Consider the following 24,654-nt stretch of genomic DNA (forward strand, 5'->3'; position numbering starts at 1 on the left):
CCTGTGAAAAAAAACTTAAAAATTTAAAAGATTTTATTCATTTTTTAATCATTCTATGTAAAATATATGAAGAATTTAGAGGGTCAGTGATTTCAGGGTTCTCCATTATGAGCACACAAATCTCCAGGGCATTTCTGGGCTGAAAACTTGCTCCTTTGTAGTTGTTCAGCTCCATGCAAAATAAGCTTTTGTTAGCAGAAGGCACATACAGATTTCTCTTTTGCTTGAGACACGTACATAGGAGGCACCCACCCTTTAACCAGCATTTATTGATTTGTACGCGAGGTTTCTTTCAATCACCCACCACGTTTGGCAACAAAAGCTGTCCCTGAAAAGGGCACGGCAGCCTCAGGGCTGCAAGGAGGGAGAGAAAGGAACAGGCCTAATGAAACTCATTCAGACAACGAACCCTTCTGGAGTAAAGGTGAGATACGATCCTTCAGGCTGCCCTCAATCAGAGCTGCTTCTGAAATCCCGCAAATGGCCTTGGCCTGCGTGACCATCACTCAAATGTTGGAGAGAGCTGTCATCCATGGAGTGATGAAGAGTCAAAGGTAAATGGAGGAGAACTGGTGCTATTTTTCAGCGTGCCAGAGAGAAAAATATATCTGGGCAGGGTCTCTGCTCTGTACAGCTGCCAGTCCCACACAAAGAATGGGTCCACAGAGCAAGTATTTTAACACCCTCCTAGAGCTGTGGCCAGACAGTGCAACAAACTGGAAGAAGAGAGGGAACACATGTTCTCCATGTCATCCTCCACCGATGGCCTGATTTCTCCTGCATGGAGCTTTAGTAGTTTATCACACAGCAGCTCCCCGAGAGCAGAATCCATTTACAATCATCTCATCACCTCCCCTATTGTATTACAAATTTGCCATGAACACAAGGTGTTTCTCAGTGGTGGAAATCTCTCTCGGATGCAGCCCGCTGTCATGGACACTATCCCCTGGACATGGCAGCTATCAGGACAATAAGCCTGTCCTCCAAGGTCTTGCTATCACATCAATCAACTTCCAGCACATACAGAACATAGCATTTCTTCCATGAGATTTACAGAGGGGATAGTATAGTCATTTCTTCCTCTTTTGTCACAAATGGAGCACCCTGAACAGCGACCAGGGCTCAGTGACAGTGCAGTTCCTATATATTGTGCTGGAAGTTTTGAAGTTAACAGGAAAATCAGAGATCAAAAGTGTAAATTTTAATGAAAAAGCATCTATTCCATAAGGGTACTGAGGTAGGCATAGGGGACAAGGCATGTGGGAAAAAGCTGCTGACTTCCCACCTCTGAATCACACCATATACTTCACCATCTGGAGAAAAATCTCCGATGCTGAGACAATCAGGCAGAAAAAACCTCCCGGGTGCACTCCAGAATTCAAAGGTTCCATTACGTTTTGCAGTAAGGGTAGCAGGAATGAGTTAAGCTCAGTCTTACCTGAATCTGTCCTTTCCCCATTATGCGATCCGTGCTCTCTCCGTCCTCTTTGGTGAGCTTGGTTTTGTTGTAGCACTTTTCATAGCACAGAATCCGCAGAGTTTGTGAACCTTCCAGTTCAATCTCAAACTCCTGCAGGGCACCAAGAAAGGAAAGAGCAATGAATACCCCACAGCAGGACACTGGTCTCTTAGCGATCAATCTAGTCTCCTTAAATTCATCAGGAGGAAGCACTTAAGGACTGACCAAAACCTCCTCCCTAATTGAGTTGGTCTAGAAATAAACTGAATTTGTATTTTGTATATATAAGGTGGTCAAATCAGAGGCCAAGGGGTCAACCATCCTAGTCAGGTTTCACTGAGTTTCAGCAAAGCATCATTCAAAGAAACAAACTCCTTGTATTTAATTTTGCTCCCCAGCAGGTTTGAGTTGGCTGTAAACAGGCAAAGTGTCTATAGCTAATTCTTCCCCCTCACAACAAATAAACAAAACCACCTCCTCCTTCAACATATTCTCGCTTATGTCTTTCAAAAATATAATCAAACATGCATCTGTTTAAATGATGAAATGCTGGACAAGACTCCTTTGTACTGAAATGTTTGTTTAACTGCAGCTAATCCAAGAGAAAATCTTCTGCGAGCCCTGACAGCCAAATGAGCCTGGCATCGAAGTGTTTTCTGAACGGCAGCATATGCAGCACAAGTGCTAAGCATGCAGCACGTTCTTCCATTTGTGGGTTTTCTGCAGACGTGCGTTGATGTTTGGCACACGGAACAAGTCACATTAAGAAAAATCCAACCTACCTCATTCCAGTTGGGCTCCGTGGTGTCTCTGTAAACTCTAGTTTTAGCCTTGTTCACGAAATACCCAAAAGAATCCACCTCTAACGTGCAGTACAAATCTGAGGAGGGGAGACAGCGACAGAAACCTTTTTAAAATTTCTAGAATCTCCGAACTTGTGTTTATCACTTTCAGGGTGTGTCTTCATTTGCGTGTTCTTTGTATTAGTATCGGTAACACTATCCAGCACAAATCTCATCACCTGGACTGGCAGAGTTGCCTTTATGAAGCTGAAGTACCAGCACAGCCATATAAATGACCTCAGCACAGACATATAAATGACCTCAGCACAGCCATATAAATGACCTCAGCACAGACAAGCCCTTCACCTCTATCAAGAATCAGGTGTTTGCTGTTATCCAGTATTTCCCAAATCAATCCACAATGAGCAAAAGGTGTAGAGCAATGAGAAATGAAACTTCCTCAGGTAGATATTGGACCCCATCAACACATCAGAACCAATTTCCCTAAGAACATCAGTGTAACATCTCTCAGAGAGCAGGTGAGGGACCAACCCTCAAAAACTCATTATCTTTGTAAAGCGGTTAATTATGTGGTACCTGGTGTTTTTGAAGAACTACTAATGAGCTGTAGACATCATTGCCCCTGTTTGTAAGTTGTGTTGTAAGGGATGTTAGCCAGCATCAGGGAAGCCAGTGGTTCAGCAGGAGGTTGGCTAGCAGAAAGCAGGTACATCCAGTACATTTCCTCCTGAGACTGCACAGGCAGCTTAGATAAAAGCAGGATCCCCAGCCACACGGTCAGCGAAGCTTTGCAGCTTTGCCTGGATTACCCTCATCAGTGGCTGAGAAGTACGTTTATTTCTACAGGTGTCCTCTTCACACTATTTTTTCACCTGTTTTGATCCTTCTGTCAAATCACTCGCCTGAATTTTAACAACCCTTTCTTTACACCAAAAATTCTGGATGTCAGAGAATGCTTTCCATTCTTTCATCACACAACAAAACACAACTGAAACAATTCAGGATAAGGGCTGACTTGTATCTAAAACTGCTGGGTAATTAGCAAACACCGCTTAAAAAAAAAAAAACAACCAACAGTCTAGGCCTAAAAAATAATGCTGCATGCTTGATCCTGATCTTTCTGAGAGTTAAAAAATTGCATTCCCCTACATTTACACCCATGCCCCAATTTCCCTTCCAGTTCCCCAGATCACTTCTCCTCATCTCTCATCATCTCCTCTCCATTAGGATGCTGCAATCCTAACCCAGGCAACGCCCAGCTGTCACAGCACCCGAATTACTAACCCCTATCAGTACCTCTGTGTATTACAGACTGCAACTCACTTGAACTTTGCTTGAATCCTGTGGCAGAGTGGACAATGACATTCAGGAATCCATAGAGACCTGGGGATTCATCATCTGTATAAAAGACCCAAGGAATTTTGTTATGTTCACAGAGGAGCCAAGAGCGAAAGACAGAGTGATGAGACTGGTATTACACAAGTTAATGAGCAGAGGGTAAACTGTCCCTAAAACTGGTGGCAGGAGCATGTAATCTAACCATTTCAGCAAGAGGAGACTGTTCCAGGTTCAGTGTTGGTTTCACCTGTAACGCCTTCTGGCAATGTGTGGCTTTTACAATGACATTTTTAGGGTCAGCATGACAGCATGGAAGAAATTCAAATGAGAAAAAATAAAATATAGAGGCTAAGTCTATGCTAGCAGATTAAACAGTAATTTAGGATGGTCTCTGACACAATTGTGGCCAACTAGTGTTCTTCCAAAGGATTCCCAGGCATAGTTCAAAGTTGTCCCAGACTAGGACTTCCAACAGGCACTCTTAATTCCTGGTGTGATGGCTGCATGTAAAGACCATTTAATAGTCAATGAATACATATTGGAGGATGTCCAGGAATATTTTACTAATTTATATGTAGCCATATCATTTGGAGCTTGTATTTTTATTGTTGCAGCAAGTAACATTGGGATGACAGATTGTTCTTGTTCCTGCTGCTCTCTTTTTGTACGCTATCATCTCCTTCAACTAAACTACACAAGTTGGGTACATATGGTCTCAGCTTTTTTTTTTTTTTTTTTTTACAGGAACTCTCAGTTTGTAACTCATCACCAGGTTGAAGCCTGTAGCAAAATGAAACAATAAGAGCAGTTCTAGGGAGAATGCACAAAGACAGGCAGAGGTAGATTTTCACTGCAGCTGTACCATGTAAAAGCGTAAACCAAAGGTCTCACCTTCCTTATTGATAGTGAGGGGAATGTTGTGGACTGTCTGAAGTTTCACGCAGGAGTTTGTCAGCATCTGGAGCTCTACGGATGTGAGTGAGAAGCTTTTAAAGCCTGCCAAAGAGATTCAAAGAGGGAGGAATTAAAATTCAAAGCAAAGGCTGGATGCATGCTCCCTCATTCTGGGCATACATGGGAGAGCTGCTCCCTGGGCAATACTGGGCTCAGCAGCAGTACTGTGGTGCTCAGGACCATACTGCTGCTGCAGCCCAGCTCTACTCAGGACGTATTTAGAAACTCTTTGGAGTAAAAACTCTCTGGAACCAAGGGGGGCTCTTATTTTCTTGCAAAGCCAAGAAACACCCCTGCCAAAAATTTCTTTGGACTGGAGGCAGGGAAAAGGGGGCCGCTGTTCCCTCTACCTGGAACTTAACAGAGCTCTGGGTTAAATGGGACAATCTCTCCACATGCTTACTAAGGGCTCTCCCTACACATTCTGTACATGTTGCTGCAAGCAAAAGTCCCCCAGACAGGCTCAGATGTGCAGAGACAGAAGACATCGTTTCCACATGCTGTGGATTTCAATGCACATCTCTCTTTACAGGGAACCCTGCCCCCCTTCATCCTCTGGACTCCTGCTCTCTAATAAGATCACATTGTACCAATGACCAGTTGAGAGACACTCACATTTCTTCTGCTGCTCCCGGATGTTCTCCCTCCACTCTGCCCTTTCATAGTCTGATGAAATGAGGAATGTGTAACTCTATCCAGAAAAACAGAAGAAAACAGGGTATGCATTAGTCTGAGCGACCACTGAGAGCAGGTCTGCCTGCCTCCCCCGCTCTTCCAGTGGAAGTTGTTGGATATACTGTCCTTCTAGTGCTCCTGCCAGTTGCCCAACGTCACAGCTTTGTCAGTGACAAGCAGGACTCTGGCAATGTGCCTTCTCAGCAGTGTGCCAGCAGCACCAACGCGGACTCCTGCAGTTAGAGCTTTCACAGCGTTCCACCCTGCTAACAGCAGCTGCGTTCCTGGCAGCATGAGGTCCCACGGCAGCTCTCTGCTCATCCTCACGACAGTTGCACCAGGAAACCCAAAAGCCTCAGGCACAGGCCTAGACACTGATGCAAACTGAGGAAGCAGTGACCAGCTTGTGGATTTCCACTGAGTAGCAACAGGGCCTTGTGAGAATCCTTTGCTACGTGCATGGGAAGGCCACAGTGACAGGTTACAGCACTGCCAGGGCAGGGGATACCTCTGGCACGCCGAGCACCGCACAGTGCTAAAGAAGGCTGTTCACAACCTTTCAGCACCCCTGGTGCCAAGCACAGCCTGCAGTCCTGAGAAGACAGCCCTGAACGCGCCAAGCCTTGAACATGAAGGGGAGTCTAGAAGGCAGCTGCTTTACCTGCTGCAGGGCTTTGTCTTGGGTGAAGAGAGCTGTTCCTACCGCTCTGATCAGGCAGGTGCTGAGGTAGAGGATTCATTTCTAACACTATTTTTTAAATGCCGATGTTGCATACAAATTAGTGATAGCCATACAAGATGTCATCATAGCCTCTGGTGTAGCAAGCGTTAGGTGTCTGCTGTCGGAAAGTGCTTTCAGTACACAGAAGAGGGCACAAAGACCTCCCTGTACAACAGCGTGTACAAACATGCAAACACCCCATTTGACCTCTGTCTTGTACACTGAGGGAGACCAGAAGAGCCACTCACCTTGCCATTGCGATTGTGTACCCGGAAGGCCATGTTGGGAGACATCAGCAGTAGGAGAGATTCCTGCTCTGAGAGTTTCTTTTTCAACCTCTCAATGACCTTGCTGCCTTTATTGGCCCTCTGAAAAGTGGGGGAGAGAGGGAGACAGAGGACACACGTCATTCTCCAATGTTTGCCCCCATTTGCGCTGAGACATTTTTAGATCCACAGTCCCTTCCCTCTGTGAGAAGCCAAATGGCCCCAGGCAGGAGAAATGACTTCAACAGGATCCACGAGGCTCCCAGCCGCTCAGGAAGATGTTACCTGCAGTATCTCTACACTCAGACTTGGCTCTGTTCCCCATTCCATCTGGCCCAGATGAAGGTGCAGAGGCATGTGGCCACTGTCCCAGCTATACCCTGTACTTTGTTCCAGAGACTGCAGCATCATGTCACTGCCATAGCACTGCCAGGTCCTCCACAAGCATCCTTAACTAAGGACACTGTAAGGAACTTCTCTAGAAACTGCCCAGAATTCTGTTGCTGAAATTCTCTCCCACCCACCTATCCATTTTCAACAGAGGTCAGCTAAAAACAAGGGTTTTTTTGGATAAAACCCAGTTCTAAACCCAACCTTGTGTACTGTTTGGCACTGATGCACTGAAGTGTGTATCTTAGACACCTGCACCTTGTGAGTAAGAGGCTTCCACATGGTGTTCCTCCTAATATCTCACTTTTTCCAGGAAGCCCTTTCTGAAAACCAGCCAGGGCAGAGAGGCAGAATCATGTTCTTTGGAAGAGCAGGGAACACTTTTCTCACGGTACAAGCAGTGTTATTTATATCCTGTTCTACACACCAGCAGGCTTCCAGTTTTCAAACTTTTATTTCTCTTTTGGGTTCCAGGAGGGTTTGGAGTCCAACACCTCTGAGAAAACATGTCTTGCAAGCAAAGAGAAGCCTGGGCCAGAGACACTGTATCTGTGCCAGACTGTCCAGTCAGTATAATTGGTGTTCTCTATATATTTGCTGATGCTCTGACACTGGTGAAGTCAGAAAAAGCATCAAAATCGTAACTGAGCCTACAAAAATTCAGGAGTACATGGCTTCTGACCAAAATCACTCGCAAGATCTTACTTTAACAGCCAGAAACTGGCATGTGACACTCCCAGTCGTTGTGTCCACAGCATAAGAGCCCTGCCCTCCACATGGATGCTCAGGGACAGCAGTCACAGGCAGTTCCATGCAAGTGGAGGAGCTACTGGGAACAGCTACAGGGTCTTTTTGTTTCTCACAGGACACCATCATTCAAACCACGCACTAGAACAAGCAACGATGGGCTGCAGAGCATCTGCAAGCCCCACAAGCCTCTGTTGAACAGTCTGTTTCAGCATGACTCCCCACGCTGCGCAGCTCTGGGAATGCTGCTTCTATCAGCACCTCATCTCAGGAGAGACACTGAGTCTGTGCTTGGCATGGAGTACTCGACCCCTTTTACCTTTTCACGCTGGATGTCATTCTTGATCTGGGATATCTTGATCTTCATGGCATCCAGTTCCTCATCAGGTACCAGTGGGATATTGGGCACCGCTTCAGACTCATCCACCATTTGGAAACTCAGGTCAGTGAGTGGGATGTACCATTTGCAGTCATATTGCTGGCTTTTTCTGAAAGACAGAAGCTCCAAACGTTTTACTATTACTGGTGTTTGGCAACACCCACTCCCCCTTCCCACAAGTCCTTCCCCACTATAGTGCATAAGATACAAAAACAGGCACAACTTCACTGTGACTCCCATGTGGAAAATGTCTGGTAAAGGCCTGCTTTCCAGCAAGAAAGCCTGGAAGGGCCGATAGCCAGTACAAGACATAAGGAGGCAACTTGTTTTGTTATCTAGTTCTTTCATCCTAAGGAACCACAATGACTTTTTGCAAACCCTTTCAGTCCCGCATGCTCTCCCTTTGAAGCCCCCATAGAGGCAAAGTTCAAAAGCCACACCACGCCTCTGACCTGGCTGCTACCTGAGATCTAAACCCAGGTCTCTCCTGCCTGAGCCAGGAGGGCCAAGAGGGGCAGGTCAGCCAATATGGATAAGCCTCTTTGTAATCCAACCAGAAGAGAGAAACAACAGCTCGTAACTGCCATTCTCCAGTGATTTCACCAGGATAACCAGTTCACTTTTTCTATGTTTCAACCCTCTCCACCTCTGCTGTCCAGAACATCCGATTCTTGGGAATGTCCCACTCTTGAAGGTTCGTTCCTCACAAGAATGTGCTTCAAAATGGGCAGCGACAACTTTTTGCTTGAGGAGGGCAAGAAGATGAGAGGGGTCTTCCCCAAGCAGGGGAATGAAGAGAAGCCCTGTTTGAGGCAATGTGTTAGTAAGGGTTCCTCCACCCTCATTTGCGAAAAATGGCAACAAAACTGTTTGTATAGCTGCACTTCAGGGTTGACACATAGTCTGTTTATTGTACCTTTTCCATTTTTCTATAAAACTATTAACTGGCTGTAGCTGCAAGGCCAAAATTAATAACCTTAGTAGCAAAAGAAATTGAAGAATGTCACCTATTAAAGGAAAGGAGAAGCAGAAAAATTAATGGCATTTTTCCAGAATACCAGCAGCTACAGAAGATCCTATTTTCCTAGCAAGGCTTGGAGTAGGAAAGGAAGGAATTAACCTTTCCTGAGGAATCAGGACTTGGCCAAGATCTCATAAAATAGACACTACTACCTTGTTGATCATTTCTTGTCAAACTACATCTCATTATATAGGATTACGGTTACCCAGGTCTGATACTCATATTCAACTAAAATTGCTGGCTAAACCCAGGATTCTCCTGAAGCAGAGGTGCAAAGGACATAGTCCAGAAGGAAAACCTCACCCTCCAATCTGCTTCTTCAACTTGGCACACAGGAACAGGTCCGTAAAAAGAAAAACATGACGCAGCTTGCGAGCCCCCTCAACCAGCTCCACCATGAAACTGTCCTTCAGCAGCTGCCGGTGCTGGTGAAAAAAACAGAAAAAATGTTTTAGTGCAGTATAAGCCCCGGATATAGCACTGGGGCAACACATTCCTTAGACATGACTCCTACTAGAGCCAATTCAGTAAATCGGTCTAATTCAGAAAAAAGAAAAAGGCTATTAAATGTTCCTTCCTGTAAGCTCTGCTCCCTGCTGCTGCCCTCTCTTCCTATGGGCAGAAATGGCCATGCAACTCCTTTATTATCTGGTTCTGGGTCAGACTTCAGGCTTCTCTTCATCACCTGTTCCTGTACCCAAGTGTAATTTATTGTGAGTCATCGCCCAGCTTCTGTGTACCCAAGGGCCAGAATCACTGACAGCACATCATTCCCTCACAAACCAGCAGAGAGCAGCAAACACCACTTTTCTCAGAAGTCACCCAGCCACTGAATTCCACTTAAACTACCCCACCAGAGAGAAAGGGGAGCAACACCTCCACCAACACCTACGCTCCCCATTCACAACAGTGTTGATGTTAACAGCTGAATGCCATTGCTGCTTCTTTATTACAAGTGCTGTTAGGGGATAATTCCTGAACAAAATGTGCATCTAGCAAACTTCCCAGTAGTCCCTTCTCAGCCTGTGTTTAAATAGGACCATCTGGATATGCCCCAACCTCATGCCTATTTAAATCTCTTTTATATATCATACAAATATTCTCCAAACCTAGAAGATGCAAAGAAGCTGCACAACCCTGATGCCTTTATTCCAGTTTCTAATTCCAGGGAGCTTCACGATCTCCTAAATAAGGGGCCCACCTAGGTAGGCAGAAGCATCACTTTCCTAATTCCCTTATGGGGACTCCATAGTTGAAAGACAAACAGGCTGGAGCACTGGCACGGAGATAGATGGCTGTTGTGCTGTTAAAAGTTGCAAGCCCTGCTCTAGGTTCAGGCCTTTTGTTCTGATGTCAAGATAAACAGAACTTTGAGTGCACATCTGGAATAGGTATCTCCCACTGTTTTTCAAACTTCCGTTTCAAACTACCCGTTGGGGGTATTCAACTTTGGGCACATTTTATTTCTACCAATATGTGTAATTGTCAGTGTTGCCTTGCTTCACAGCCAGTATGAGCAGGAACCACCAGCTTCTCTGCACAGGTATGCTAAGGTAGCTTTCCTGACCCGTACTATTTCCTTGCTATTCCAGCTGAGAGGATGCTTCCCTGACACAAACGAGCGACATGTTACACATATGATATATGCCTAGATGGCACAGTGGCTGGGGATAGGAGAGATCTGCTAACACTGTCCAGCACTAACCAACACCCCCCCTGCTGTCTTGCTGTCAGCCTTCTCCAGACCCACGTTCGGGACTCGGTACAACTCACTCCCGACCTGCTGTATCTCTGCGATCCCCACGCTGGGACACACACCTCAAAACTGTCCATTTCCCAGAGGCAGCTGTGCTCAGCTATGCGGGGGCATGCAACAGGGAAGCAGTTAACCTGAGCAAGGTCAGGACATCCAAACCAGAACTGATGCTTCAGTTTCTCAGGTTATGCCCCATGGGTTTTGTTTGCTGCGTGACTTAACAAGCCCTGCACACATTTGCTGCAGAGGCTGTGGGAGTGCAAACCCCTACGCTGCCTCTCCTTCCGCCTACTGTTCTTCCCATCTTGGCTCTCCAAAATGAATGCAAACCACATCAGTCCTGGGCCCAGCAGGCATCATGGCAAGGAACGCAAGGCAGAGAAATGCCCTTGCAGACATAATTCTTGTTTCCACACTCAGTCTATGTCAGGAAGTTTAGGGTGCTGTAGGACAAACAGGCTGCATTTTCCTGTCCGCAGCTGCACCAGCACCACAGCTAGCTGTTAAAGCACACACAGCAGTGTCAGCATCTCATCTTGGTGCTTCCATTACACAAAGGTCCTGGAAATCTGTGAGCAGCAGCTAAACCTGTACCTTTCCCATAGCACCAGGAAGCAAGGTTGCTAGCTAGCATCTCTGGGCAGGGGTCTGTGGAGATCTGGTATCCAGCAGTGATTCAGGCTCAGAAAGGCCCGTACATATGTTAATGTTTATTTTTAGGTGGGCGTGATCCTCCTGGCTTCTCTTCAGTGGTTTTGAAGAGAACGCCTGCCTGCATTAATGTCTCTGCTGCTGATGCGCACTTGTGCACGCCTCCCCCTCCTGCCTGGCAAACAAACCCCAGGTAGGAAACTAGAAATATTGAGCTTTAAAAATAAATAAATAAAAAGGAGGAGGTATGTTGTCAGTAGCAAAAACACTCTCCAGCTTCAAAGAATTTCATTTGGGAGCAATAATGAAACAGGGAAAGATATTTTCTGAGCAAACCAAAACCCTGATTTCAGGTTTCTTTATCTGATGCATATTAATTACGCTGCAAATCTGCTCAGCTCCTCCGGGGCCATGAGAATAGCTGCTTGTTGCCAGCTCAACCTCTGCTCATTGTTTGTAGGTGTAAAGATGTTCTCACAGCTCACTCATCCCTGCTACCCACCAGGATATGGCACTGTCCCTTCCCTACTGACAGAGACATGGCCAGCAATGTGTTTCTTCACAGGCAGTGGAGGGCACAGGCCCATGAGAGGTGTTGGAGGACTGTGCAGGACTACTGCTCAGCCCTAGATCAGCCCCCTGGTTGTGGCAATATTCCAGTACCATCAGCTAGGCCAGAGCATTTTTAAGACAAGCGTGTCCTCATGTGAAGGGGAAGCTCATACAGAGGCACCAGTGACCGGAAACCTTTGTGTCAGGCCTCCACAAAGTAAGAAAAGAACAGCCCATCAGTATTCCCTGCAGCAAGGCTACAGACCTCCCCGGTCCAACCAGGCCACCCCTTCTCCTGCCTTCTGAAGTTGCACCTAACCTGTCGCTACACAGTCCTTGGCTGTCACCATCCAAGCAGCCATGCTCTCTGTCCCACATCTCCCCAAAACCCAAGCAGAAAGCTCAGCCATATGATGCCAAAACAGGGGTGTCATTCAACAGCCTTCATACTTCCCATCTGGGACTGATGTACCACTCATTCGCACGGAGTTTATTTTGACTAGCGCTCCTGGGTACAAAACACCCTGCCTGACATGAGACACAGTGCTACCGGGAGGCAGCAAAAAGTCTTTGGCAGCAGGATATCCCAGAAAGAGAGCTGGGTGGGAAGACGAGAAGGCTGTATTTCCTAAGCTTGACTGGAACAGAAGTAAAGAGGTGAAAGGGAGGTACTCCAGTCAGCCACTCAGAGGAAAACACTGAGCTTCCCAGACCTTTCATTCTTCGTATCTTCTCACTCATGGGCTAGTTGGGAAGGTCTCCCTTCAGCAAGCAGCAGGGGTAAACTGTCACAAAAGGAACCAAGTATCTGGGGAGGAGAGGACAGGAGAAAACATTTGTGGATCAAATCAGGAAATCTCCCCTCACAGGGGTGTGGAGCTTGATATTAGTTATAACTACCAGTTTCTCTTGGAAAACAGGACTTTCGTTAGGGTTGGGCAAAACAGGCATGCCCCAGGCTGCTCAGCATCAGTGGAGCAGAGGAGGAGCGTTTCCAGCAAAGGGTCACATCCTTTGTTCCAAGTGATTCATCTTGCTGGGAGGGTTCAGCAGGTCAGAGGGAAACAATAAAAGGATTTCCCAACTGGCTTACCAGATCCCTGCCAAACCCCACAGTGAGGGAGCGTGGGGCACCTTCCCGGACCTCCTGACATGAGTCAGCCCCTCCTACCCCACCCTGGGGGAACCAGCAGTCCCCCTCAGACAAGACTTGTGCCAGTCAGATGCCCCTGCCACCTCAGCTCCACAGGCCTTCTCTAGCAGTTTGGGAGCTAAAGCCCACTTTGGTCAACTCCTCCCACTCAGGGCCAGCAACAATTATTCCTTTGGTGGCTTCCTGTTAAACATGAGGTCTTCTGGCTGGGTGATCCTACTGTTCCTGACATACAACAGCTTGCGTGGGGGAAACCATCTCTCTACTTTGTTTCCAAAGTTACCCTGTTTGCTAAGGCTACCAACGGTGCTAAAGGTTTCCTAAAATACCCTGAAATGACACACAGACTACAGAAATGCCAAATAAACATCCAAGAAAACATAAGCTTAGGATCAGAGTGACTGCACAGCGGCAGAGTGACCCCCTCTCCTCCACAGACACCCCTAAGACTGTCAGGTGTCCAGCACAGGAGCTCAGCTCAGCTATAGAAAGATGTTCCATGAGGCCTGGGGGAAAATCTCATATCATAATAGAATGAATTAGGATCATCTTTAATCGCTCAAACAGGGCCTGGGCTGACCGTTACCTTCAGTGACTCTTGCAAAGCTCCTGTATTGGTGCAATGTAAGTCCAAGGCTCCTTTCTAGGCCCTGTTTCCTTTATATTTTTTCACCTGCTGCTTCTCCCACCCACCTCAGTGCTCTGGACAAAAGAGCTCTCCCTGCACACCTTTCCATACTTGGATATCCTCCTTGGATTGCCTGTTGCTGTCCTCCTCCTCCTCTTACCTCTGTCAGTGAGCATCTCCCCCTCCTCCGCTACCAAACTCACGACTACCCGTGTGCTCATCTATTCATCCTACAGTGTTTTAGTGCCGTTTGCATATGATAAATCCTGCTGCTGTCACGCACTGTTTAACTCCAGGAAGCGCGGCAGTTTGTCTGAGACACGTTACAAAAAGTGGAATTTAAAAATCTCATCCAGAACCACAGCTGTACAAAAGGCCGTCTCCTCACTTGTGCGCCGAGGAAAGAGCTCATCCGATGTGGTGACAGCAGAGACCCGCAGCGTGTGTGGGTGGGAGCACCGGGAAGGACTGGAACATGTGTGATGCAGGAGGAGGAAGGTAAAAGCAGGAGATGGGTATTGGCATATGTCAGTGAGGATGAGGTGGTTTGGCTTTCTGCAGAGCGTAGGAAGAAAATGATTCCTCGTGTGTGAGTGTGCGTGTTGCAAGACCAGCATTGCAGAATAAAGGGATGCTCTGCCTAGGGAGCTAAACTGGCTGCTCTTTGAGCATTTTAATAGCCTTTCTTTTTTCTTTCCAAAGCTTCTGTCACCAGGAGCTCTCTGACTGCAGCTGTAAGACAGAGTGTGAAACATCCAAGATCATTTTTGATTGCTCTATTGCCAACATCTGCCCAAGGCCGCCAGAAGCAGTAGGCACCAGGCCTCAAGCTGTGCATGACTGCCTGTGTCTAAGCTTAGCTCCCAGCTTCTCAAAGGCTTTAGTCTGCACTTCTGCTCCCTTGCAAACATCCTTTGTCCTTTCCCTTCCCCAGCACACTTGGTCTCTACCAAGTTAAACGGGAGCCTAAGGCAATGATACCCAGGGTCCCCTGACTGCAGTTTAAAACCACATTTAGAAACGTGGTAGATCAGCTTGCCAAGCAGCCTCTTCTCTCCAGGGTGAGGGAAAAGGTGCACAGCAGCATAAGCTGATCCAACATGTGACCTAGTGGGCTTGATCCCAGAAGAAACTGTCTGTCAGCCCTCTTTTGTCTGGACTGGTGCTGATGAGACCAGATACTAAGCCACTCAGCCAGCAGAGTGACTCAACAAGGCTGCATTTTTAGGCAGCTCCATTCCTCCATGCCAGTGTGGGATCACACAAATACCAGTGTGAACACTTCAGGGAAGGTGGGACTGCATGGCCAGGGGAAGGCAGAATGGCAGCCACCACTGCTCAGGTTGGTCTGAACTGCCCTGAAACAACATCCTGTGAAGAGCATTAGATTAGCAGCAGTCAAGAAGGGAACTGCCATCTCCCAAATGGACTCTGCAGTTTTTTGCAGTTTCGTTAATTCCTGTTTTATAAGAATGGGCTGAATTAGCTGGAAACACAAGCCTTTACTTCCAGCAGGGAAAGATGACACAAGCTCCACAGTCATTTGCATCCAGGCTTAGCTGAGAAAAAAAACATGCAGTCCATATAACTGCTCTGTTAATAAGACTAGAAAGGTTATTACTCCCGTCCTTCTGGCACGTAACAGTGGCACATCCTTCACCTCAAAGCACTCATTTTCCTACTTTCCCAAGGGACCATCCCCCATAGAACCTTAAACAGGTTCCCTACTTAAGCCAAGAGGATAGTGGTGAAGAAGGGTCAGCAGTGATCAACTAAGATGCCCTGCTCCATGGTCCTAAGGGGTGGAAGATTCTCCACCACTCGCATTCTGAGTCAGAAGGGACAGTGCTACTCAGACCCCCTTTCCCTCTATGCATTTGTTCGGCTATTTAGAGGGTTGGCAAAGTGGACACCTGCAGATAATCCACCAAAAAAGTAAAAAAATAAAGCCACAGAAATAGAAAGATGGGAAAAGGAGGGAGCAAGAGAATGTAGCAGATCAGGTTGAATGGAAACAGACCCAAGAGCCCAGATAAGCCCTCCTGGCTCCCTCGTGTTGCCAGGCTGGGGCTGGGGCTCTCTGGCTCATCTGTACCGCAGTCCAGAAAAAAACCAGAAGAAACCAGAAAGCAGAGAAGAGTAGCTACAGTCAGCCCGGCAGCAGCAAGGACAAAACTATGTGTTCATAGGCTTAACCCACCAATACTGCCTTACCTGTTGTAGCCCTTTCTGTCCCTCTGATGAATGGTTTTACTCCCTCCCATCTCCTTGCACTACCCGAAATACTCACTGAGCCCAGCAAAATAAACCAGGTCCGCATGTCACAGAAAACTTTCAGTTTATATGCATAAGTCTAGAATTAGAAAAAAGCCTACTGGGCCAAGCAGAACCAGGGGGCTGGTGTGCAGGAAGGACACCTGACATCAGGAAGAAAGACAGCAGGCAGGTCAGACTGAGTCAATGCTCCTGGAGCAGGGAATCACCTTTTGCAAAAGGGAGGAATACTGTGCTGATGAGCCTGTACTCTCTCCTGACCTGCACTCCTCTCCTCAGCAGCCTGTCACTAGGGAGATTAACAACTGGCTGCTTTCCTCAGTTCAAAGCAATCCTGAAAAAAAGAGCTGGAGCAAGAGGCTGGCAAAGGAGATTTAACTCCTCCCCACGATGCACTCAAAGGGGAAAAATATTCCACATAAAAGGCAAGGACTGGGAAAAAAGATAACTGAGATCAGCACCTTAGCAATACATGAGGGGAAAGGGCTGTTTTCCCTCCTTCCTTTCCACCAAGGAAATTTCAATGGGAGGAAGACAAATAATGAAAAAAGCCATCAAAGCAAGCTGGTGATTCATTAAAATAAAAAAATGCATTATGCATTGAGAGCAGTCAATTAGGAGATGCAAACTGCACACTGTCCTGTCACCCTAGGGGAAGCACAAGCAAGGCTAGTGGGAGGAAAGGATAAGTAGAAAAGGAAAGATTTACAGGCATAAACAAAACCCAGCTATGACCCCAAGCTGAGTAGCTTATAGGAAGGAGCAGCCATCACTAACCCACATGGAATAGCTGGGAGTAGACTTGTGTCTCTGGATTACTATGCAGACAGTGAACATACCTTCTCTCCAGACACAGAGTGGTGTCAACTGGGGCGTTACCACTTGGAAAATAGTGGGATATTGGTGCCCAATGACTAAAGGAAGGATCAACCATCAGATTCCCAGAGTGGAAGTCAAACCATGGGAAGCATCAGAAGCAAGTCCTTTTCTTGCCTGGGCTCAGTGCAAGCTATGTGCAGTGAGGGAGAGCAAAAATGGCTCCCAGTCCCCTCTAGCACACACACAACCCTCTCCTTGGGTATGTCCCCGTCTTTCTCTCCCCACATCATACATGGAGTCATTGCAGGACCAGTGAGAGTGTGAACAAGCCTGCCGAGCTCAATCCTGACAAGCCTGCCCTTTCTGCTTTCTAAGATCTGACAAATACACCACTGCAAAAAGAGATCATCAGGACCATCCTCCTGAGCCTGCCCCTCTGCCTGGGCTCTGGCACCTCATTAGGATTCCACATGACACTTTTCAAAGCCTGCATCCCTCATTGAGATGCTGACAGACAACCGGAGAACACAAAATGCTCCCTCCCCTGTGAGGGGGCATTCTAGCCTGCGATTTCTGCTACGACTCAATCAGCATCCACTTTAACGAGGCCATCTACTATTGCTGAGGCCCTGGTGACTGATGTCTGAGCTTCTACCTCAGCCTCCAATTGCTCAGCCCCTCCTTTTCTCAGCTGCAGACTTCCTCAGTTGACAACATGAGACAATAAGCAAGACTTGCAGGATAAAGTGCACCAAATTCCCAGTACTGCAGCTTCCAGCAAATCCTTGTCAGCTGAAAAACAGTTTAACAGATAAAAGTAAGCACGTTTAGCTGACAGGATTTGGGAATACATCATGAAGGTTCATGGTATCTTAAAAATCTCCTGGGCTTTGTAAGAGATGTTTTTGTACAGGGTAATTTGGGTCACTTTTGATCAGCCAGTGTTTCTGGCACACTGCCACAATTCCCCTTACACATATACTATCTGAACTGCACCTCTCCTTTGTCCAATCTCCTACATCCTTCTCTCTCTTAATACTTGTGTCAGTCCTGGCCTTTCCTCATCAAGAAGAACTAAATTGCTTTCTACCGAAATTCCGAGGCAGATGAATCAAGCCCATTGAGGAATGCAGGACTTTACCGTTGTGTAGCTCTATGCCCTCCTTGCACAACGTTGCATGCAGGTAAAGAAACCGCACACCTTAGAACTTCCTGGGTGTAGTCCAGCTCCTAGCAGAGCTCAGAACACCTTTAGGAGTCAGTCACCTCCCTTAGCTTTCCCAACCCTTTCCACTTGTTTTGCTTCCTAGTCCCATTTACAACATTCTTCTTTAGAAATGAGGACACAAAAAATGAGTTTTATGGCAAGAATGAAGATTCTGGAAAAGAGCTTTTTCTGTCTTTTATGATTTCTGATGCTTCCTCACCTTTTTCTCCTTCCAGGCTTCCTGTTTGGTTTCAGTTTGCAGGAAAATACAAATCCATTTAGTGCATAGCAATATGCATCATACAAATTATGTATGACAAATGATTTTAACAGTGCTAAGGACAAAACTGTAATCATACTTTTCCTCTGGGTTTCCAAACTGTTTTCTGAGAAGAAAACAGAGGAGCTGTACCACATCCTTTAGAGAACAAGGACACTGTATAAACTGTATCTTAGCAACAACCGAATTAATAGCGTAACTTCCTAGTCCGCTCGACAGAAAAGGCACAACCAGTATTTAGGAACTGAGAAAATAACGAAAGCAGGAAGACTCACCTCTCCCTTCTTTACAGTCATGGACTGCCGACGAGGAGTGATCTCTTCATTGATGCTGGAGAGGAAGTTCTGCGAGATCCGCAGAGCATCCTGAAGGAGTGGATGATCAGGGTGGCTCACTGGAGTGTGCTTGAGCAAATCCTGACACCAGGAACACAAAGAACATAACCATGAGCAGCACTGGAAAGCAGAAGGGTCTGAGGACCCCTAACTAGAGCTTTAAGACAAGATGCTCCAGCTTCCTCTTGCAGATTAGAGCAAGGCTTTATCTCTAGAGGAAGAGGATAATACTCTGCACTTCTTGGAAACCCCACTGAGGAGACAGCAGGGTCCTACCTAGGGACTCCCTCCCTTTAGTGTGAAGGGAAGAGGCTCTTATGCAGCATGACAGGTTTATTTCTGCAGTCCTGCAGCTCCATGGAAAATTTGAAGGGCAAAGAAAATAATAAAGGGGCCTAAAGTTTGAAAACTACCTTTCAGATACTTACATGCAGGACAAGTGTGCTGCGAGTCACTCGATCCACTGGCTTGTATAATAGAGCTGTGAAAAAAAAGCAGCAGGAACATAAGGGAGAAGTACCTAAATACAGCCCCTACAAAGCAACTTGTCCAATGCAACTGAACGCAGAGGCACAGGTTTATTAACCAATGAGCTACCGGAAAATTCCCTTCTCTAAAGTCAATGTGCTGAACCGCCAATAAGCCACACATGAACACACAGAGGAAATAAACATGCTCCACAGCATGCCCACTTGTGAGCACGCCCTGCAGACACCGGATGAGGAGCACATGAGATAGTACAGAACAAGTGCACGCAGCACAGCACACTTTGGACAATTCCCTGGCAACCTGCCTGGTCCCACAGGTCAGAATTGGGCCTTGCACTCTTAAAGTTGCCAAGGAGGTCCCTGAAAGGCTGGCAGTGCATCCCTCCTTCTAGAGTTCAGCATGATATGTTGAGTGCTTCCAAATCCTAGTAATAGGCCAAAACAGGAAAGGGATTGGCTTTTATGTTAGTGAGTATGGAAGCTTGTTGTAACATGGGTTGTCTTCTACTTATGTGCACAGAGACAAGCACTATAGAACTTGATCTTGATCAAGCTCTCTAGATGCTACCATAGGCCAAAAATCACATAACAATAACTGCTAGGATGGCGTTGATGCTATCACTGGATAGCAGATGTTCTCTTAAAATCACAGCAGTCCTTTGGTTCGCCTGGTGTTGCCCAAAGGGACGGACGATGTTTTAAGCTGGGCAGGGGCTTCCCCATGCATGCATGCAGCTTACTAGGCATGAGTTCTGCTACTTAGCAAAAGGGAACTGATTTCCCAGGTAGAGCCAGCAGAGATTCCATAACCCTCCAGCATTTAAAAAGAAAAAGGGAGAGCAGAGGTATGGCAACAGCATCCACGCAGTCCTGACAAACCACAGTCTCCTCTGCACGGATCACTCACTTTCCAAGGAATTTTTCGTCGTCTGATCTTTAGATTCCTTTGTGCTTCTAGCTTTTAGATTCTAAAAGAAAAAGAAAACCCATGTAGCAGACAGTCAATCACCTTGAAATATCACATGGGAACATAAGAGACTATCTGCTCCTCCAAGGATGGCCTAACTGTGAGTGGAGGACAGCCCTATCACAGTTCAAGTCCGGAAAAATATGCTTTCCTTCTTAGTAAATCCACCATTGCCATGAAACAGGTGCCCACACATCTCAAATATTAAGCAATTTTCTTAGGAGTGCATGTCAATAGAGCTGCAGCAAAGCAGGGAACCACCAATAGCGACAGGGATGGTGGAGTTTTTAAATCACCTGCAGGAGAAAGACATGTCCATAAGGATGCAGCCATTATCACAGCATGCGTACACCACCAATAAATAAAAGTACAGGATTGGGATTCAGTGTCCCCAGGTTATACTTCCTTATACCTGTACTCAGAGCAGGGTGACCTGGGACAAATCAGCTCTCTTTTGTGGCAGAAAAGGAACAGTGCCCAGGACTATTCTCTCTGCACATGGACTGTGAAGCTACACACATTAATGTGCTGAGCTCTGAAATCCTTACCAGGGCACAAATGCAAAAGTATCATCACCACCATTCCAAATACATTAGATACTAGGATGACTTCAGAATCATCTTTCAGAAAACAGCAAAACTGAAGGATCACATTTGCACAGAGCCCAGGACCCTGGGGTCTTAATGTCTGTTCTGTGTTCTAGGGACTGCCATAAAACTATCTATACATATTACTATAAATAAATGGGAAAGTCCATGAAATGAATTTTAGTACTGAAAGAAAAGTATGTATGGGGGAAGATACTTTACTAATGAGTTGGCACCACTAAAGCACAGAAGTGGTCAGGCAAAGGACCAGAACCTGATGGAAATCATCGGGAAAGGAGAGAACAGAAGGCATTTGCACTCTGGTGAGTAGTACAGCAGGTCCCAAAAGGCAAACCTTGCTTCCCTCACTTCACAGAAGGAACATGTTTTATTTTACCTCTTTATCATAAAAATCAAAAGGGACATGCAATACTGAATGTACTCAGGAGTTTTTTTCAGAGCAACAAACACCCCCAGTATTATTCACCTCTGATTGTTTCTAAGGACACATATATGAAGTTCGTGTTTTCTTGGCAACTGAGTTCTTCAAGATATAATCACCGCAATACAAAGAGTCAATGAGACCATGCACTGCAGGCAAAGCTGGTGCCTGGGAAGCCTGAAAAAGTACTCAAAATGCTTTGACACAAGGTACTCCTCTTAAAGAGGGGAAATCAAAGTAGCCCAATGAATAATATTGTAGATTATGGCTGACACACTTGCCTTTTTAAGCAGAGAGCAACCTTCTCCTTCTCTCCATGCCAGCGAAGCCTGCAATTCCACTGGCAGCTGTAATTCAAGCCATTAAAGATGGCTTTTTACACCACAGTCAGCATCACCATTAGCAAGAGAAATATTTGAGAAACTCAAATACAGCTTTCCCTTCTAGAAATGCAGGAAGGTGGCACAGAGCTGAGAAGTTCAAAGCAATGTCAGTTTTTGCAAGATTCCCTGGGTGGGGACAGCACATAAAGGCTGTCTATGCAATCACCTCCATTAGCCCAAAGTATAAATCGCTGTAAGAACAAGAACTGAAGCAGTGAAGCCTACGGGAGCTCTCAACTCCTCCAGAAGTCAGGGCTGCAAAGATACTTGGAGGACAGACAGGAGTGACATCGCAGGGTATTAGTCAGATCCAGACGGCTCGTGTGTCTGAATACCGTGACATTACCTCAGAGATTTCAGCAAACTGAGCATTGGCTTGGCAGCATTTCTCTGCTGTCTCCATAGCAACTTCATAGTTATCCACAAAGGCCCGGTACACTCCCAGCTGGCTGGCCTGCAGGAAGCAAAACAAAATAAAATAAATGCTGGGGAAAAAGACAGTTTGGGATGGCCAGCCTCAGTATCTGATGATCAGGTCATGTTCCTTCATGCCTGGGAATGCTGAGTGGGCCCTGAAAGACACCTCTGACCTGTCTAGCTTTGCTTAACCAGCACAGATACTCCCATGCACCCAGTTCCATCTACGCTGAATAAGTTCACAAGTGAAGGATGTTGAAGCCTGTGAGGATGACACATCCTTATTACTGCCATCTATTTTTCCCTTCTGAACTGCCAGATTAGTATCTATTAATATTTTAGCTCATTGATGTAACTGGAGCTGCTGGCTACTTGCCTCAAAATATGAATCAAACTGGAATGATTCAGCCCAACAGCACAAATGTGACCCCAGTAAGCTACTTGTTGGCTTTTGCATGATGGAAACACTAACTCAAACGCAGATATTAGCCCATATCTGCATTAGTGAACACCGTTATAAGGGCAGAAGAGTGCTGAAAATTCAGAAGAGAGCTCCAGAGCACAATCTGTTTGGAAGGCAGGGACTGGAGCACTAGGTGACCGAAAATGGCAGTTTTTCCAGTAGGACGAATATTCAATTGGTCCAAAAAGAAGATGGAGCAGGCCTCAGAGTGCAGCAATAAGCCATTATTATCCCCAAGTCTTAGCACTGATCCCGTTTGCTGACTTAGGAATTGCAGCCATATCCATGCCAGAGAACATAAGATCCAGGTCGGGAAATCCCTGGGAAGCTTCCAAGCTTGTCTGGATTGCAGAGCTGGTTTTGTGTCGCAGAGCTGCACAGGCTGTGCTCTAAACACCTCAGCAGCTTGAAGATGCTTTCAAGTGCATGGTCAGTAGTAAGCCAACAGGTGGAGTGCTGTAAAAGGCTCCATTAAAGAGAATTTTGTTACCACAGGAGCTTCCACTTACCTTATTATTTCTGCAACTTCCCTGGCACTTCTGCCCAAGACATGCAACAGGCAGAGCAGTTAACGTTCTCACAGATAGTGCTCTTTTCTCTCCTGTTCTGTCATAATCATTGTGTTCCTCAATCTCTACGGAGCTTGAAGAGAAAAAGCCACTCTCGGGAGAACATTCCCTACACAAATTTCTTTAGCTAACAGAGGCTGAGAAACAGCAAGCTATTTCCTAGGGCACATTTTACTGGAAGATTAGGAACCAATCTCAACCCTCATACAAAATAACTTCGTTACAGCTGAAGCTGAAGGAAACTGTGCTCACTTATGCCAGGGATGACCTGGCCCCAACAGCGTGGAGAAAATAAAATCTGTATTTGCCACTGGGGCACAATTTTGTGAAGAAGCTGCTGCCAGAATTACTGAGCATTTGCAGGGCTTATGACATTCAGGTTTGGATGATGCCAGCTAACACAGCAGAGTTTTAAAGTTCCTCCATTCCTGTGTGGCTCTTTCATTTCCTGCTAACTCCTGAACAGCCTTTTCTAAGCTTTTGTTTTCCTCTTCTAAACATGCCGTCATGAAAACATCTTTTTCATTAAAAACTGAGCTTCCAATCAAAGCAATAACGCTCACACACAATTTTCATGGTGGTTTAAATTTTCTCTTTTTCAATTGAAAAGAACACACTGAAAATTAAACAAGCTTTGGTAGAAATAATTGGCTTCTGGTTAAAATTTTTTCCATTCCTGAAAACCACCAGTGATAATATTTGCTAAATATTTCTTTATTTCTAAAAACAGTTTTAAAGTGTTTCCTTTCTAGTTATAAAAAAAAACTGTACAAAATATTCCCCAAAAGTGAGAAGCATATATCACTCCCACATGCCTAGCGTCTTTTTTTTTTTCTTTTCCCTAGTTTCCATAGGAAAAAGGTGGAATAACAGTCACTGATGTTGCAAATGGATCATACTTTGTGCCAGACTACACAAAACTCTAGAACTCCTTGCATGCACTATCTATAACTTCCATCTACGGTGCTTTGTTTTGCATGATATTATAGAAAATTAATGTCCCCAGGGATGTCAGGATAATAACAAGGATTCCAGTGTTTATCATCAGATTGCATGACACGACCGCAAGTAAACAGTCTGCTCCAAAAGATTTGATGTACATCCTGTGTAGATGTCTTGTAACGCCTGGTGTTCTTGCTGTCTCTCTCATCTATCTGCTTCCCACTGCCTGCCAAGAATTATTAGCTTTATCTCATTGAGCAAAGAGTTCACAATTCCCACTGATACCATACCAAACCACCAGAAACTAAAACTGCTAAGCTAGCTCAAAGCTTGCTGCACTAGGGCAATTTGCTCTTTTGCTTTCCAATACTAACCCAATAAAATCAACAATTCTGTTACAAACGTATGAAAATCAGGGGAACGTGAAAACAGAGTGCCAGAAGGACTTAACACCTGAATCTGCGATCACCATCAGCAAGAAACAAAGGTCTTAAACAAAGGCCTAAGTAGCTGTATGGCGAGTCAAAGCTTGCTTGACAGCCAGCAGTGGTAAGGAATATACTCAAGTCTTCTTCAATTAGTGCTATCCTCATCGCTGCACTACACTTTCAAGGCAGTTTGTGAGGCTTCCACTTTCAGCAGCCTTCTGTATCTTTGCTTCAGCGAGCAGCAGGTGGTGATTCTGTCTTCTTAAACCAGTTGCTCAAATTGCATACCAAGAACTACTCACCAAGGCACCAACTTGACCCATCCTGGCTAAAACATGCTGGCAGTGAAAAGCAAATTCCCGTATTTTGATCTTGAGCTACTGGTGTGGATGGAAAGCAGCATCTTCCAGGCCCATCTCCCGCTGCTCCATAGGGTATAGGGCTCGTGCTGGGCTACACAGCTGCTAACAATTGCGTGGCCCTGGTAAAGCACACTCCCCATCCAATAAACCCCTCACTGGAATGTCATTCCTACCCTGAGAAGCAGAGGCACCTCAGGA

The 24,654-nt window shown here is 46.0% G+C and overlaps 1 protein-coding gene across 2 annotated transcripts in view; it reads right to left on the bottom strand.

Moving 5' to 3' along the window:
- Positions 1 to 24,654, bottom strand: part of BCR (BCR activator of RhoGEF and GTPase) — a 99,651-nt gene that overhangs the window by 12,635 nt on the left and 62,362 nt on the right. For both annotated transcript variants that reach the window (XM_074159266.1, XM_074159267.1), the window contains 12 exons: positions 21,622 to 21,729; positions 19,804 to 19,864; positions 18,837 to 18,889; positions 18,349 to 18,489; positions 9,057 to 9,178; positions 7,673 to 7,841; positions 6,199 to 6,318; positions 5,170 to 5,245; positions 4,492 to 4,596; positions 3,586 to 3,660; positions 2,242 to 2,339; positions 1,439 to 1,570 (listed from right to left, as the gene is read on the bottom strand). In XM_074159266.1, the coding sequence (XP_074015367.1) occupies positions 1,439 to 1,570; positions 2,242 to 2,339; positions 3,586 to 3,660; positions 4,492 to 4,596; positions 5,170 to 5,245; positions 6,199 to 6,318; positions 7,673 to 7,841; positions 9,057 to 9,178; positions 18,349 to 18,489; positions 18,837 to 18,889; positions 19,804 to 19,864; positions 21,622 to 21,729 (1,260 nt within the window). The remainder of the gene's footprint in view (positions 1 to 1,438; positions 1,571 to 2,241; positions 2,340 to 3,585; positions 3,661 to 4,491; positions 4,597 to 5,169; positions 5,246 to 6,198; positions 6,319 to 7,672; positions 7,842 to 9,056; positions 9,179 to 18,348; positions 18,490 to 18,836; positions 18,890 to 19,803; positions 19,865 to 21,621; positions 21,730 to 24,654) is intronic.

The sequence above is a fragment of the Numenius arquata genome, chromosome 16 (genome assembly GCF_964106895.1).
Source record: "Numenius arquata chromosome 16, bNumArq3.hap1.1, whole genome shotgun sequence".
NCBI lineage: Eukaryota > Metazoa > Chordata > Aves > Charadriiformes > Scolopacidae > Numenius > Numenius arquata.